The 13,792-nt window shown below is 47.0% G+C and overlaps 1 protein-coding gene across 2 annotated transcripts in view; it reads right to left on the bottom strand.

Moving 5' to 3' along the window:
- The window catches only part of ESPN (espin), a 257,573-nt gene that overhangs the window by 110,866 nt on the left and 132,915 nt on the right, over nucleotides 1-13,792 (bottom strand). For both annotated transcript variants that reach the window (XM_040429692.1, XM_040429684.1), the window contains exons 6-9: nucleotides 13,436-13,612; nucleotides 11,689-11,698; nucleotides 7,169-7,183; nucleotides 5,914-6,191 (exon numbers count right to left, since the gene is read on the bottom strand). In XM_040429692.1, coding sequence (XP_040285626.1) covers nucleotides 5,914-6,191; nucleotides 7,169-7,183; nucleotides 11,689-11,698; nucleotides 13,436-13,612 — 480 coding nt within the window. The remainder of the gene's footprint in view (nucleotides 1-5,913; nucleotides 6,192-7,168; nucleotides 7,184-11,688; nucleotides 11,699-13,435; nucleotides 13,613-13,792) is intronic.

Below are 13,792 nucleotides of genomic sequence, written 5' to 3'. Positions count from 1 at the left end.
AAGAACAACACAAATTTGATATATTTGTCTTCATGATTTGATTTGGAATATCATGTGTAGTGTTCTCAATGCATTTGTGTGTATGGAAATAAAAGCTATTAGAAGGATTTTGAGCTTTATTCCCTTTTTTAAACACACTGCTATTATTTTGAACACAACTGTACATCTGAAACGAGATGTATGATGCCGTGCCTAGCATTCAGTCAAGGAGACCCCTTAAGAGCAACGAGTAGAGTTGAGCGAACACCTGGATGTTCGGGTTCGAGAAGTTCGGCCGAACTTCCCGGAAATGTTCGGGTTCGGGATCCGAACCCGACCCGAACTTCGTCCCGAACCCCATTGAAGTCAATGGGGACCCAAACTTTTCGGCACTAAAAAGGCTGTAAAACAGCCCAGGAAAGTGCTAGAGGGCTGTAAAAGGCAGCAACATGTAGGTAAATCCCCTGCAAACAAATGTGGATAGGGAAATGAATTAAAATAAAAATAAATAAAAATTAACCAATATCAATTGGAGAGAGGTCCCATAGCAGAGAATCTGGCTTCATGTCAGCAGAGAATCAGTCTTCATGTCATAGCAGAGAATCAGTCTTCATGTCACCCACCACTGGAACAGGCCACTGTCAGATATTTTTAGGCCCCGGCACCCAGACAGAGGAGAGGTTCATTCAACTTTGGGTTGCCCCGCAATATAATGGTAAAATGAAAATAAAATAGGACTGACTGAGGAAGTGCCCTGGAGTACAATAATATATTGTTAAGGGGAGGTAGTTAATGTCTAATCTGCACAAGGGATGGACAGGTCCTGTGGGATCCATGCCTGGTTCATTTTTATGAACGTCAGCTTGTCCACATTGGCTGTAGACAGGCGGCTGCGTTTGTCTGTAATGACGCCCCCTGCCGTGCTGAATACACGTTCAGACAAAACGCTGGCCGCCGTGCAGGCCAGCACCTCCAAGGCATAAAAGGCTAGCTCTGGCCACGTGGACAATTTGGAGACCCAGAAGTTGTATGGGGCCGAACCATCAGTCAGTACGTGGAGGGGTGTGCACAGGTACTGTTCCACCATGTTATTGAAATGTTGCCTCCTGCTAACACGTTCTGTGGTGCAGTTAGCTGTGGCGTGGTGGTGCAGTTAGCTGTGGCGTGGTGACAAAACTTTTCCACATCTCTGCCATGCTAACCCTGCCCTCAGAGGAGCTGGCCGTGACACAGCTCCGTTGGCGACCTCTTGCTCCTCCTCTGCCTTCGCCTTGGGCTTCCACTTGTTCCCCTGTGACATTTGGGAATGCTCTCAGTAGCGCGTCTACCAACGTGCGCTTGTACTCGCGCATCTTACTATCACGCTCCAGTGCATGAAGTAAGGTGGGCACATTGTCTTTGTACCGTGGATCCAGCAGGGTGGCAACCCAGTAGTCCGCACACGTTAAAATGTGGGCAACTCTGCTGTCGTTGCGCAGGCACTGCAGCATGAAGTCGCTCATGTGTGCCAGGCTGCCCAGAGGTAAGGACAAGCTGTCCTCTGTGGGAGGCGTATCGTCATCGTCCTGCGTTTCCCCCCAGCCACGCACCAGTGATGGGCCCGAGCTGCGTTGGGTGCCAGCCCGCTGTGAACCTGCTTCATCCTCATCCTCCTCCACCTCCTCCTCATCCTCCAGTAGTGGGCCCTGTCTGGCCACATTTGTACCTGGCCTCTGCTGTTGCAAAAAACCTCCCTCTGAGTCACTTTGAAGAGACTGGCCTGAAAGTGCTAAAAATGACCCCTCTTCCTCCTCCTCCTCCTGGGCCACCTCCTCTTCCATCATCGCCCTAAGTGTTTTCTCAAGGAGACATAGAAGCGGTATTGTAACGCTGATAACGGCGTCATCGCCACTGGCCATGTTGGTGGAGTACTCGAAACAGCGCAACAGGGCACACAGGTCTCGCATGGAGGCCCAGTCATTGGTGGTGAAGTGGTGCTGTTCCGCAGTGCGACTGACCCGTGCGTGCTGCAGCTGAAACTCCACTATGGCCTGCTGCTGCTCGCACAGTCTGTCCAGCATGTTCCACCTGGTGGGCACGTCGCATATGAGGCGGTGAGCGGGAAGGCCGAAGTTACGCTGTAGCGCAGACAGGCGAGCAGCGGCAGGATGTGAACGCCGGAAGCGCGAACAGACGGCCCGCACTTTATGCAGCAGCTCTGACATGTCGGGTAGTTGTGAATGAACTTCTGCACCACCAAATTCAGCACATGCGCCAGGCAAGGGATGTGCGTCAAACCGGCTAGTCCCAGAGCTGCAACGAGATTTCGCCCATTATCGCACACCACCAGGCCGGGCTTGAGGCTCACCGGCAGCAACCACTCGTCGGTCTGTTGTTCTATACCCCCCCACAACTCCTGTGCGGTGTGGGGCCTGTCCCCCAAACATATGAGTTTCAGAACGGCCTGCTGACGTTTACCCCGGGCTGTGCTGAAGTTGGTGGTGAAGGTGTGTGCTGACTGGATGAGCAGGTGGAAGAAGAGGAGGAGGAAGCTGAGTAGGAGGAGGAGGAGACAGGAGGCAAAGAATGTTGCCCTGCGATCCTTGGCGGCGGAAGGACGTGCGCCAAACAGCTCTCCGCCTGGGGCCCAGCCGCCACTACATTTACCCAGTGTGCAGTTAGGGAGATATAGCGTCCCTGGCCGTGCTTACTGGTCCACGTATCTGTGGTTAGGTGGACCTTGCCACAGATGGCGTTGCGCAGTGCACACTTGATTTTATCGGATACTTGGTTGTGCAGGGAAGGCACGGCTCTCTTGGAGAAGTAGTGACGGCTGGGAACAACATACTGTGGGACAGCAAGCGACATGAGCTGTTTGAAGCTGTCTGTGTCCACCAGCCTAAATGACAGCATTTCATAGGCCAGTAGTTTAGAAATGCTGGCATTCAGGGCCAGGGATCGAGGGTGGCTAGGTGGGAATTTACGCTTTCTCTCAAATGTTTGTGAGATGGAGAGCTGAACGCTGCCGTGTGACATGGTTGAGATGCTTGGTGACGCAGGTGGTGGTGTTGGTGGTACATCCCACGTTTGCTGGGCGGCAGGTGCCAACGTTCCTCCAGAGGCGGAGGAAGAGGCCGAGGCGGCAGCAGCAGAAGAGGTAGCAGGGGGAGCCTGAGTGACTTCCTTGTTTTTAAGGTGTTTACTCCACTGCAGTTCATGCTTTGCATGCAGGTGCCTGGTCATGCAGGTTGTGCTAAGGTTCAGAACGTTAATGCCTCGCTTCAGGCTCTGATGGCACAGCGTGCAAACCACTCGGGTCTTGTCGTCAGCACATTGTTTGAAGAAGTGCCATGCCAGGGAACTCCTTGAAGCTGCCTTTGGGGTGCTCGGTCCCAGATGGCGGCGGTCAGTAGCAGGCGGAGTCTCTTGGCGGTGGGTGTTTTGCTTTTGCCCACTGCTCCCTCTTTGTCTTTTGCTACGCTGTTGGCTCGGTCTCACCACTGCCTCTTCCTCCGAACTGTGAAAGTCAGTGGCACGACCTTCATTCCATGTGGGGTCTAGGACCTCATCGTCCCCTGAATCGTCTTCCACCCAGTCTTGATCCCTGACCTCCTGTTCAGTCTGCACACTGCAGAAAGACGCAGCAGTTGGCACCTGTGTTTCGTCATCATCAGAGACGTGCTGAGGTGGTATTCCCATGTCCTCATCATCAGGAAACATAAGCGGTTGTGCGTTAGTGCATTCTATCTCTTCCACCCCTGGGGAAGGGCTAGGTGGATGCCCTTGGGAAACCCTGCCAGCAGAGTCTTCAAACAGCATAAGAGACTGCTGCATAACTTGAGGCTCAGACAGTTTCCCTGATATGCATGGGGGTGATGTGACAGACTGATGGGCTTGGTTTTCATGCGCCATCTGTGCGCTTTCTGCAGAAGACTGGGTGGGAGATAATGTGAACGTGCTGGATCCACTGTCGGCCACCCAATTGACTAATGCCTGTACCTGCTCAGGCCTTACCATCCTTAGAACGGCATTGGGCCCCACAAAATATCGCTGTAAATTCTGCTGGCTACTGGGACCTGAGGTAGTTGGTTCACTAGGACGTGTGGCTGTGGCAGAACGGCCACGTCCTCTCCCAGCACCAGAGGGTCTACTAACACCACCACGACCATGTCCGCGTCCCTTACTAGATGTTTTCCTCATTGTTACCGTTCACCACAATAAGAAAAATATTATTCGGGCCAATGTATTGAATTAAAATTCAGGCCTTTTTTTACAGACACCTAACACTATCTGGCTATCTATTTAGGTACCGTATTACACTAATACAGGCACAGCAGTAATGACAGATTTAGCTGAATATAAATTTGAGGCCTATTATTTAGGCGCTGGGTGACAGGTATACATTTACGGACAGAATTAGACTTGGATCTGCACTGTAGCGTGTGTGTGAAGTTCTTGAGAATTACCCTATCAGCACCTTGAATCTAATATACCCTTTTAGGGATAGATTTAAAGTAGGCCTGATACAGCAGAAACCACTAATTTTGAGAATTGCAAATTTGGGAATTGTTTTTCAACCCAGAACAAAAACTGTGCTTTGACGGACACTAAATAACTTGACCAGCTAAAGCAGTAATGACAGATTTGGATTAATATAAATGTGAGGCCTATTTTTTAGGCGCTGGGTGACAGGCTCAACTTGCCCCTGATGTAGTATATGGCCAAAAAATAACCACACTATTGATGGTTAAATGCACTTGATGAAAGGTTGACCCTGATGTAGGATATAGCAAAAAATAACCACACTATTGATGGTTAAATGTACTTGGTGGCAGCTTGTGCTGGCGCACAAGCAAGCCACAAAATGGTCGCCGATCACCCCAGAAAAAAGTGACTGACAAACGCTCTGGGCAGCCTAAAAACACTGAGCAATTGAATAGCAGCAGTTCAATGATCCACAGCTGTAGATCGATCACTGAATGAAGTCTTTTGGAGGAGTTAATTACTGCCTAATCTCGCCCTAACGTCGCAGCTGCAACCTCTTCCTACACTTGTATCAGCAGAGTGACATGCAGCGCTACGTGACCCAAGCTTATATAGAGGCTGGGTCACATGCTGCACTGGCCAATCACAGCCATGCCAATAGTAGGCAAGGCTGTGATGGCCTCTTGGGGCAAGTAGTATGATGCTTGTTGATTGGCTGCTTTTTTTGAAAGCAGCCTTTCAAAAAGCGCCAAGAAAGCGCCGAACACCGAACCCGAACTCAGACTTTTACGAAAATGTTCGGGTTCGGGTCCGTGTCACGGACACCCCAAAATTCGGTACGAACCCGAACTATACAGTTCGGGTTCGCTCATCCCTAGCAACGAGTCATCAGAAAATGACCTATTGTTTATATATAATAAGATGACCTATTGTTTTTATCTTAAACATTTTTGGGTGATTTTTGCTTTCATTTCCTATGTCCCTATCTATATAAAGGATAAATCTAAAATCGTGCATTTAGGCCTAATAACATGTCAAGACTTCCTGTTCAGGTAACTTTCCAGTAACCATCTCACTATCAACACAGGCAGAATTACAATGGCAGACATCACTTCTGTATAGATAACACAGGAGTTACCTTGCAAAATAGGTGATATTACAGCTTATCTACTCCCTCCTGACCTCTGTACCGGTCACAGCGCAGGCCTAGAAAACTCTCCCCTAAAGATTAATGAGTCGCCTTCTGTCTATTGTGTTTATAGCCCACAAGGATGCTCTCAAAGAACTGGAAGTCTTGACATATTGTAGGCCTAGTGGCCAGTGTAAAAAGTGGATTTTATTTTTAAGTATAGATAAGGGCATGGAAAAAAATAAATAAAAAAAAAGTGGAACATTTGCAAATTCACATGTCATTCGTATAGGCAAAATTGTGGTATCCCTGGGAGACTGAAATTTCAGCTCAGACATTACCTCTTCATTTAGTACCTCGCTCTCGACATGTCGGAGGTTGTTCTTTGCCTGTACATAGATCTCTGATGTGTGTTGACCTTCAGGAGGGTTTGGCGCAGGATAGCATGGGGGTGGTGGGAGCAAAGCATCAGGTGCCGGTGGAGGAGGTGGCGGGAAGGCTGGAGGAGGCGGTGGAGGGTTGGTGGTTGGTTCCATTTTCTTACTGCCACTAGGATCGACTTCAGGATTCAACATGTCCATATATGTCTGCATATCTGTGATGGCAGTTTCCGGGGGCCCTGGGTGGGAAACAAAATTGAAAAATTTAGGGGGTCATTTATCAAACAGGTGTAAAGTAGAACTGGCTTAGTGGCCCATAGCAACCAATCAGATTCTACCTTTCATTTTCCAAAGGAGCTGTCAAAAATGAAAGGTGGAATCTGATTGGTTGCTATGGGCAACTAAGCCAGTTCTACTTTACACCAGTGTGATAAATGACCCCAATAGTGTAAACTGAAACACTGAATTAAAGTGACGCTGGGCACAGAGATTATGAACACCTAGTTTGATTAATGATAATTTCTTTTCATGGAAACAATGAAAGTTTGTTCTCTTTGGACAACTGAGATGGCCGGCTATCTAATGCCGACTGTTCCCAATGGAATAATATCAGCGGAGATAAGGATTGGACATATTGGATTTCAACATGTCTGATCCTTTTCTTTTCGGGGCGATAAGCCACCCACCCCTCAGAGATGTCTGGCAGCAGCTTTCTCCTATAAACAACACATGCATGCTTGGCCACACTCACCTAAAGAATTATTAGGAACACCTGTTCTATTTCTCATTAATGCAATTATCTAGTCAACCAATCACATGGCAGTTGCTTCAATGCATTTAGGGGGGTGGTCCTGGTCAAGACAATCTCCTGAACTCCAAACTGAATGTCAGAATGGGAAAGAAAGGTGATTTAAGCAATTTTGAATGTGGCATGGTTGTTGGTGCCAGACGGGCCGGTCTGAGTATTTCACAATCTGCTCAGTTACTGGGATTTTTTACGCACAACCATTTCTAGGGTTTACAAAGAATGGTGTGAAAAGGGGAAAACATCCAGTATGCGGCAGTCCTGTGGGCAAAAATGCCTTGTGGATGCTAGAGGTCAGAGGAGAATGGGCCGACTGATTCAAGCTGATAGAAGAGCAACGTTGACTGAAATAACCACTCGTTACAACCGAGGTATGCAGCAAAGCATTTGTAAAGCCACAACACGCACAACCTTGAGGTGGATGGGCTACAACAGCAGAAGACCCCACCGGGTACCACTCATCTCCACTACAAATAGGAAAAAGAGGCTACAATTTGCACGAGCTCACCAAAATTGGACTGTTGAAGACTGGAAAAATGTTGCCTGGTCTGATGAGTCTCGATTTCTGTTGAGACATTCAAATGGTAGAGTCCGAATTTGGCGTAAACAGAATGAGAACATGTATCCATCCTCTGATGGCTACTTCCAGCAGGATAATGCACCATGTCACAAAGCTCGAATCATTTCAAATTGGTTTCTTGAACATGACAATGAGTTCACTGTACTAAAATGGCCCCCACAGTCACCAGATCTCAACCCAATAGAGCATCTTTGGGATGTGGTGGAACGGGAGCTTCGTGCCCTGGATGTGCATCCCTCAAATCTCCATCAACTGCAAGATGCTATCCTATCAATATGGGCCAACATTTCTAAAGAATGCTATCAGCACCTTGTTGAATCAATGCCACGTAGAATTAAGGCAGTTCTGAAGGCAAAAGGGGGTCCAACACCGTATTAGTATGGTGTTCCTAATAATTCTTTAGGTGAGTGTATATGGAGATCTATATATGTTATCTTATGTATATGGTTCACTTTAGGCAGGACAGATGGATGATAACCAGGTGTGCTGTAATCCTACCCATAATAATCACTTAGTTTAGATAGAGATACATAAAATAAGGTTTTTTTCTTAGGAACTATGCATAAAACTGCCATTTGTGACTATAGGCTTTGTCTGGTACTGCAGCTCAACTTTATTCACTTGAATATGCATTTGCCGCAATACCAGATCTAACCTGCGGTAAAAGGTGGTGCTGTTTTGGGAAAGAAAAACAAAAATTTGATACTTTTTTTCTAACCTCCTAATGCCTGATTTCAGTAATTACCTTATGATGGAAATAAAGTAGTGACATCAATAAATAAGAAATGAACTCGTGTCACACCATACGTGTGCCTTGACGTATTAGTATATTGCATTTGAAACAATGTTAAAATTAACATCAGTATATGTGCTAAATTCCCAAGGTACAGGGTTGTACAGGGCCAGACAGGGCAGGTACGGGGACAGGGTGATCCCACCATCAGGGATCATCCCTGGGCAAAGGGTTAACCTAGGGCGGGTACAGGGAGAGAACCATCCCCAGCACCCCTAATAAGTGCCCTCACCTTTTCCCTATATCCCACACCTCTCATTAATGTCATAAGTGCCCTTGTAATTTGCACCACTTACATCTTATTTATTTTTTTGCACCAATTCACGGTGGTAGCTGGGCGATATCCTGTCCCGATATATTTGTTTTTCGGTCACCCAGTTATCATAGGGTGATACTTTTCGCTTTTTAAATTGAACCAATAAAAGCTACATTTTAAAATGGTCCAATCTCTAGGCTAATATTCACATTCACGGACACTTATACTATTGTTATATATCTAATTTTTCTCCGAGATTTATTTGAAACACAAGCCTTTGGTAAAAAGAAAAACGGATTACGTGATAATCCTGGAAAGCAGATGAAATGACAGACTGGCATTTATATATAATACAGGTGAAACCTTAGGAGATGGATCACGGAAGTGTAGTGTGGGCGGACTAGTCTCTTCTAGAGTTGTATGTGAAATAGCTGAAAACATGGCAATCCTGCATGACAGGATCGGTGATGTCATCATTAACATACTTTATAGGTGTCTTGGTCTGTACTGGGCCACCAGTGAAACGGCTTGCAGCAGAGAATGATATGCAATTTACACCGATATCAGGAATAAGTATGCAATAAGGATCAAGATATAAACACCAATAAAGAAGCTATGGGGCCCCTGAGAGAGCCCATATATGGACCCTCATAACCACATTTTAATGGCCTTTCCTAAGGAGGGCTCATCAATATTATAGTTCCCATAAGAAATCAATCAGCACAGAATATTGGACCCATTGATATTAAAAACATAATTAGGCTGGAGTAAAAAGGTGACTTTTCTGCAACCTCATAACATAATGGAAATGAATGTGGTCGCAGCGCAGCTCACAAGTAGCCACCACATGAAAATCTAAAAAAAAAAATCCAACACTGCTAAACTTTTTGTGATTCTGGGGTAGACAAGATCTAAGATCAACCACATTACCTAATTTGCCCCAATAAGTTTGCTCAGCTAAGAAAAACTTCCTGAATGTTCACCCCATGCAGATAGGAAGAGAGAGGCTGCCATAAATATTCGGTATAGTAAAACAATCGGGGCCATTTAGACTTTGCTCACAGGACATGTAATGCTGTGCCAAGGAAGCGGTATGTAAATACTGTAGATTCAAGGAAAATATCTAAAGGAAGTTCAAATGGAGGGTGGGCCAATCCCAGCCAGATATAAGAACTCTTGTTCCTGTACAAATCCATAATCTTGTACATAAGGAGCAGTATATTAGTAGTCATGTTCTTGTACACAGGAGACAATATTAGAGCGGTTATATTCCTGTATGTAGAGACTGTTATAGAAGAAAAGTGGTCAGCTCCAGCCACCATGGAGACCCAAGGTCGCGGTGGATATGTTCTGGGAGAAGCACTCCATTAACAGATGTTACCACCAAGCACTTTTATAGGTGAACAGCGAGTATGCAGTGCCTGATCACTAAGGCCTGCTGCAGGAAGTTACCTGCTGAACAGGAATCCACCAAGGCCTGTTCAGTTACTGGGCATTGCTGTATGACAGTAATTGCATGTTTTGGAGAGTAAGTATTCTCGCCCAGAGTCGTCTCTCCAACCAACCTAGGCACAGGAGTTTCCTGCCTACAGGTCGTTACTGTGCTGGTGCTCCTCTTCTGACAGTCTGACACTTTCCACCTGCATGGGTTCCTAGGGTGAAGCTGAGGGAGTAGCTTCTGAAATGAAGGTGCCAGTCTAGAAGGTCTCTTTTCACGCACAGATAGCTTGAGACGTTACCTGAAGTGGAGGTCTATGAGGGTGGCTAAGGTGGTAAGGTCATCCAATGAGGATGGGACGTCATAACCTGCTAATTGATCCTACAGTATATGAATCCAGACAGACCCTCCCAGAAAGCTGCCACCAAGCTCTCATTGTTTCATGATAGTTCTGTGGCAAGCGTGCAAAATTGAATGGCATACTGCCCAACCATGAGGTTGAACCTGACCAAGTCTTCCTCAAAGACTCGGTAGTTGCATTCTCAGAGGGGAGTGGACCAGGCGAGTGTATCACCAGTCAGGAGAGAGACCAAAAATGCTATTTTGAACTGAGTGATTGGGGCCTGTAGCTCAAAAATAGATTGTGTGTTGATCCCCTTCATAGCACTGGAAAAGTGGCAGTTGCAGACTGGAGCCGCCAGAGACTGCGGCTGGCGGAGGTGACGGTGCAGATGTTGCGGCCTGAGGTGGTGATACTGAAGCGAAAGAAGTCAAAGCATCTAGGCCGGCTGAAGTAATATTCAGATACTACAAGGTTTTCTCCTGGAAATGATGCTGACTGGTTAGTTACTTATACACCCTATGTAGACCCATCGTGGGCCAGCCGGCTCCATGGCCATAGCATACGGCAGTGGGAGCCACTAGGCTACCCCCCTACATCTCTTCCCTCATTTCTGTCTACCACTCTACCCGTGCTCTACGCTCTGCAAGCGTTTATGACTGACATCCACCATAATCCAAACCTTTCACTCCTGGCTTCAAGACTTCTCCCAAGCTGCACCAATTCTCTGGAATTGTAACGGTCACGTCCACACACACACAGGGGGAGGGATAGTGACCACTGCGCTCCACCCTCACCCCTGGCCCTGCCTACTTGCCTCACGAGTACTGATGACAGGGGACAACTGGACGACAGTCCCTAACTTAGGATACGTGCAGGGAAGACAGACAAGACAAAATACGGAACATGAACGGACCGGGTCAGAACCAAGAGAGCTACGCAGTACAAAGGGTTAAGCAAAGAATGGTCAGGAGAAGCCGGGGTCAAATACCAGGAGAGCAGAGAAGTACAAGAGGAGTCCTAAGAGAGTAGTCAGGTGGGAGCCGAGGTCACAATACCAGGACGGATGCGCAGTACAGGAGGAGCAGGCAAAGGATTGTCAGGGAACGGAATCAGGTGAGTATTCAGTAGTCCAACAAATAGCCAGGAACCTAGACATTAACAGGCAAACCTGTGACTAGCAGGCTGCCTGTATTTATAGTGGGGAGTGAGGGTCATGTGACGTGGCCAGCGTCACATGACCGACAGACCAACCAGTTGAGCACCGAGTGATCAGCTCGGCGCTCAAGGCAGACTTAGGAGCAGGGAGCCACCCAGCTAGTAAAGCCGCCCTGGGAATGAGGTCAAACACAGATCCTCATTCCCAAAGCTAAGCAACAGGTCTGCGGGTAATGGGGGACCGAGTGTACCTTCGGTACCCCGTTACAGGAATGCCCTACCCAAAGAAATTACAGTAGCTTAAATAACAATATACACAGTTTTAGGCGGTCTCTTAAAACACATCTTTTTAGGGTGGCCTATCACATCCCCTAATCTAACTTCTTCATATATAGCCCATTTATCATTATTTTCTGAACCTAAACCTCCGACAAACTCTCCACCGCAACCCACACACCCAGAAGCACTACAGATATCAGCTGCTGACTGGCTCATGAAGCTCCCCTATTTTCCCAAGATGGCTGCGCTATTGTACAAAAAAAGCACTTTTACCTTTTGTGTCACCCCTATCTCCTCATAGATTTTAAGCTCTTGCGAGCAGAGCCCTTATTCCTCTTGTTGTAATTATTGACTTGTCTGTTGCTATGCTTTTTTTTGACCATGTACATGAACCCCTGAATTGTAAAGCGCTGTGCTATATAAATAAAGATTATTATATTGTTATTACTAGGCCGCTACCTCCTGGAGTAGTCTCTGTGTGGCTGACCCACAGGGGTCAGAGAAACCAGTGCGGGGCACAGAGGGACCAGGCAAAACCACAGTCAGGGAAAGGCTGAGGTCAAGGCAGGCAGATTATATGCAATCCGTTAAACAGTCTGAGGACAGGGCAGGCAGGCAAGAGTCAATACAAAGGTTAGCCACAAGTCAGGTCAGGCAGCAGAGGGACAGAATCCAGGAATCAGGCAGAAGTTGATACATGGGCAGACAATCTATACAGCACACCTGCTCGTCAGTGATGGAGACCACCGTATTTACATGCAGCGATCTCCTCCACAGTATGGGGAGAAGCGATCGCTCCTGCCATCACTTGTCCCCATGCAGACTTACCTTGCCTACACAAATGATCCGATTACCCTATTAATTAACGTTTCGCTCGTTCATTGGGTACCTTTACACCACCAGAAAATCGCCAACAAGTGTTCCTATGAATGCTCATCAGCAATTATCTGGTGGATTCCTGTGTAAAGGGGCCTTAAAGGGGTTCTCCGGATTCAGAGCTGAACCCAGACATATCCCCATTTTCACCCAGGCAGGCCCTCTGATATGAGCATTGGAGCATTTCATACAGCGCAAGGCAAGGGCTGTTTGTTTATATTTTTTTCACTGCTAGGCGGAGGCTTCCTCCTAGAAGTGTTCCAGGTGATGTCACCGGCACTGATGGGCAGGCTTTAGCGCTGTCTAAAGCCGCCCATTAGTGCCAGTGACATCACCGAACTCACTGCTAGGTGGAAGCCTCCGCCTAGCTTTACCCTAAGAGAGCCCGGTACGTCGCCGGATCTCCAGAAAAAGCCTTTGCCCTGCACGATTCAGAGCAGTGCAAAGGAGAACATCGGAGCATGAAATGCTCATGTCAGAGGGGCTGCCAGGGTGAAAACGGGGATATATCGGGGTAACAGTCTGGTCCCATGACAAGAAGTTACAGTCAATAGCTGTTGGCCAAACAATGGACTCTGACTCCCCCATACATACACATTCAGTTCAGCTGAGAATATACAGTATGTGTTGTCAATGGGGACAGATGAGAAAGCTGCTGTCAGACACTTCTAGCGGGTGATCATCTACGGGCAGAACAAAAGGATTAGGTGAAAAAAATCTGCTTGCCAGATCCTTCTCTCCGCTGATCAGTTTGGGGACGATCAGGAGCTCCCCATATACCTTGGACTAAAGTATATGGAGGTTTTAAGAAATAATAGAAGGAACAGTTTCCCTCTGTGACATAATTGCTGAAAAAATGTCTGTTTTCATTAGATGCAGACCCCATATACGTTGGTATAAAAGTGTCGGTGCACTACTTACTTGGACCTGTATGCTGGTTTAATTTCTTATCTCCCACACTTGACTGGCTGGAATTATAGGAGTCGTAGTTGGACAGAGTACTTGAGGGTGAACCAATGTCAAACTGGGCCGGCTGCGTAGACATTGTGGTGTTTGGTGATGACATTCCTGAGTCTGGTTGCTTCAGCTCCATGTCTGCTGATGGATCCCTCGACAACACGCGGTGTTCCACGCTCTACAGAACGTATGAAAACATGGGTGAGAAAAGGGTCATGTTGACTGAGAAAGCCCTGCCCAACCACAAATCATCATGGTCCAGAATATCAGGACTGCAATAAATGCATTAAAAAGATTTAAAATGTTTTAAACCAGTAGCTGGATCTGAATACATTTCTAATTGAACTACCAGCTTGGA

The sequence above is a fragment of the Bufo bufo genome, chromosome 1 (genome assembly GCF_905171765.1).
Source record: "Bufo bufo chromosome 1, aBufBuf1.1, whole genome shotgun sequence".
In the NCBI taxonomy this organism is placed as follows: domain Eukaryota; kingdom Metazoa; phylum Chordata; class Amphibia; order Anura; family Bufonidae; genus Bufo; species Bufo bufo.
This window is presented reverse-complemented; position numbering and strand designations above follow the sequence as displayed.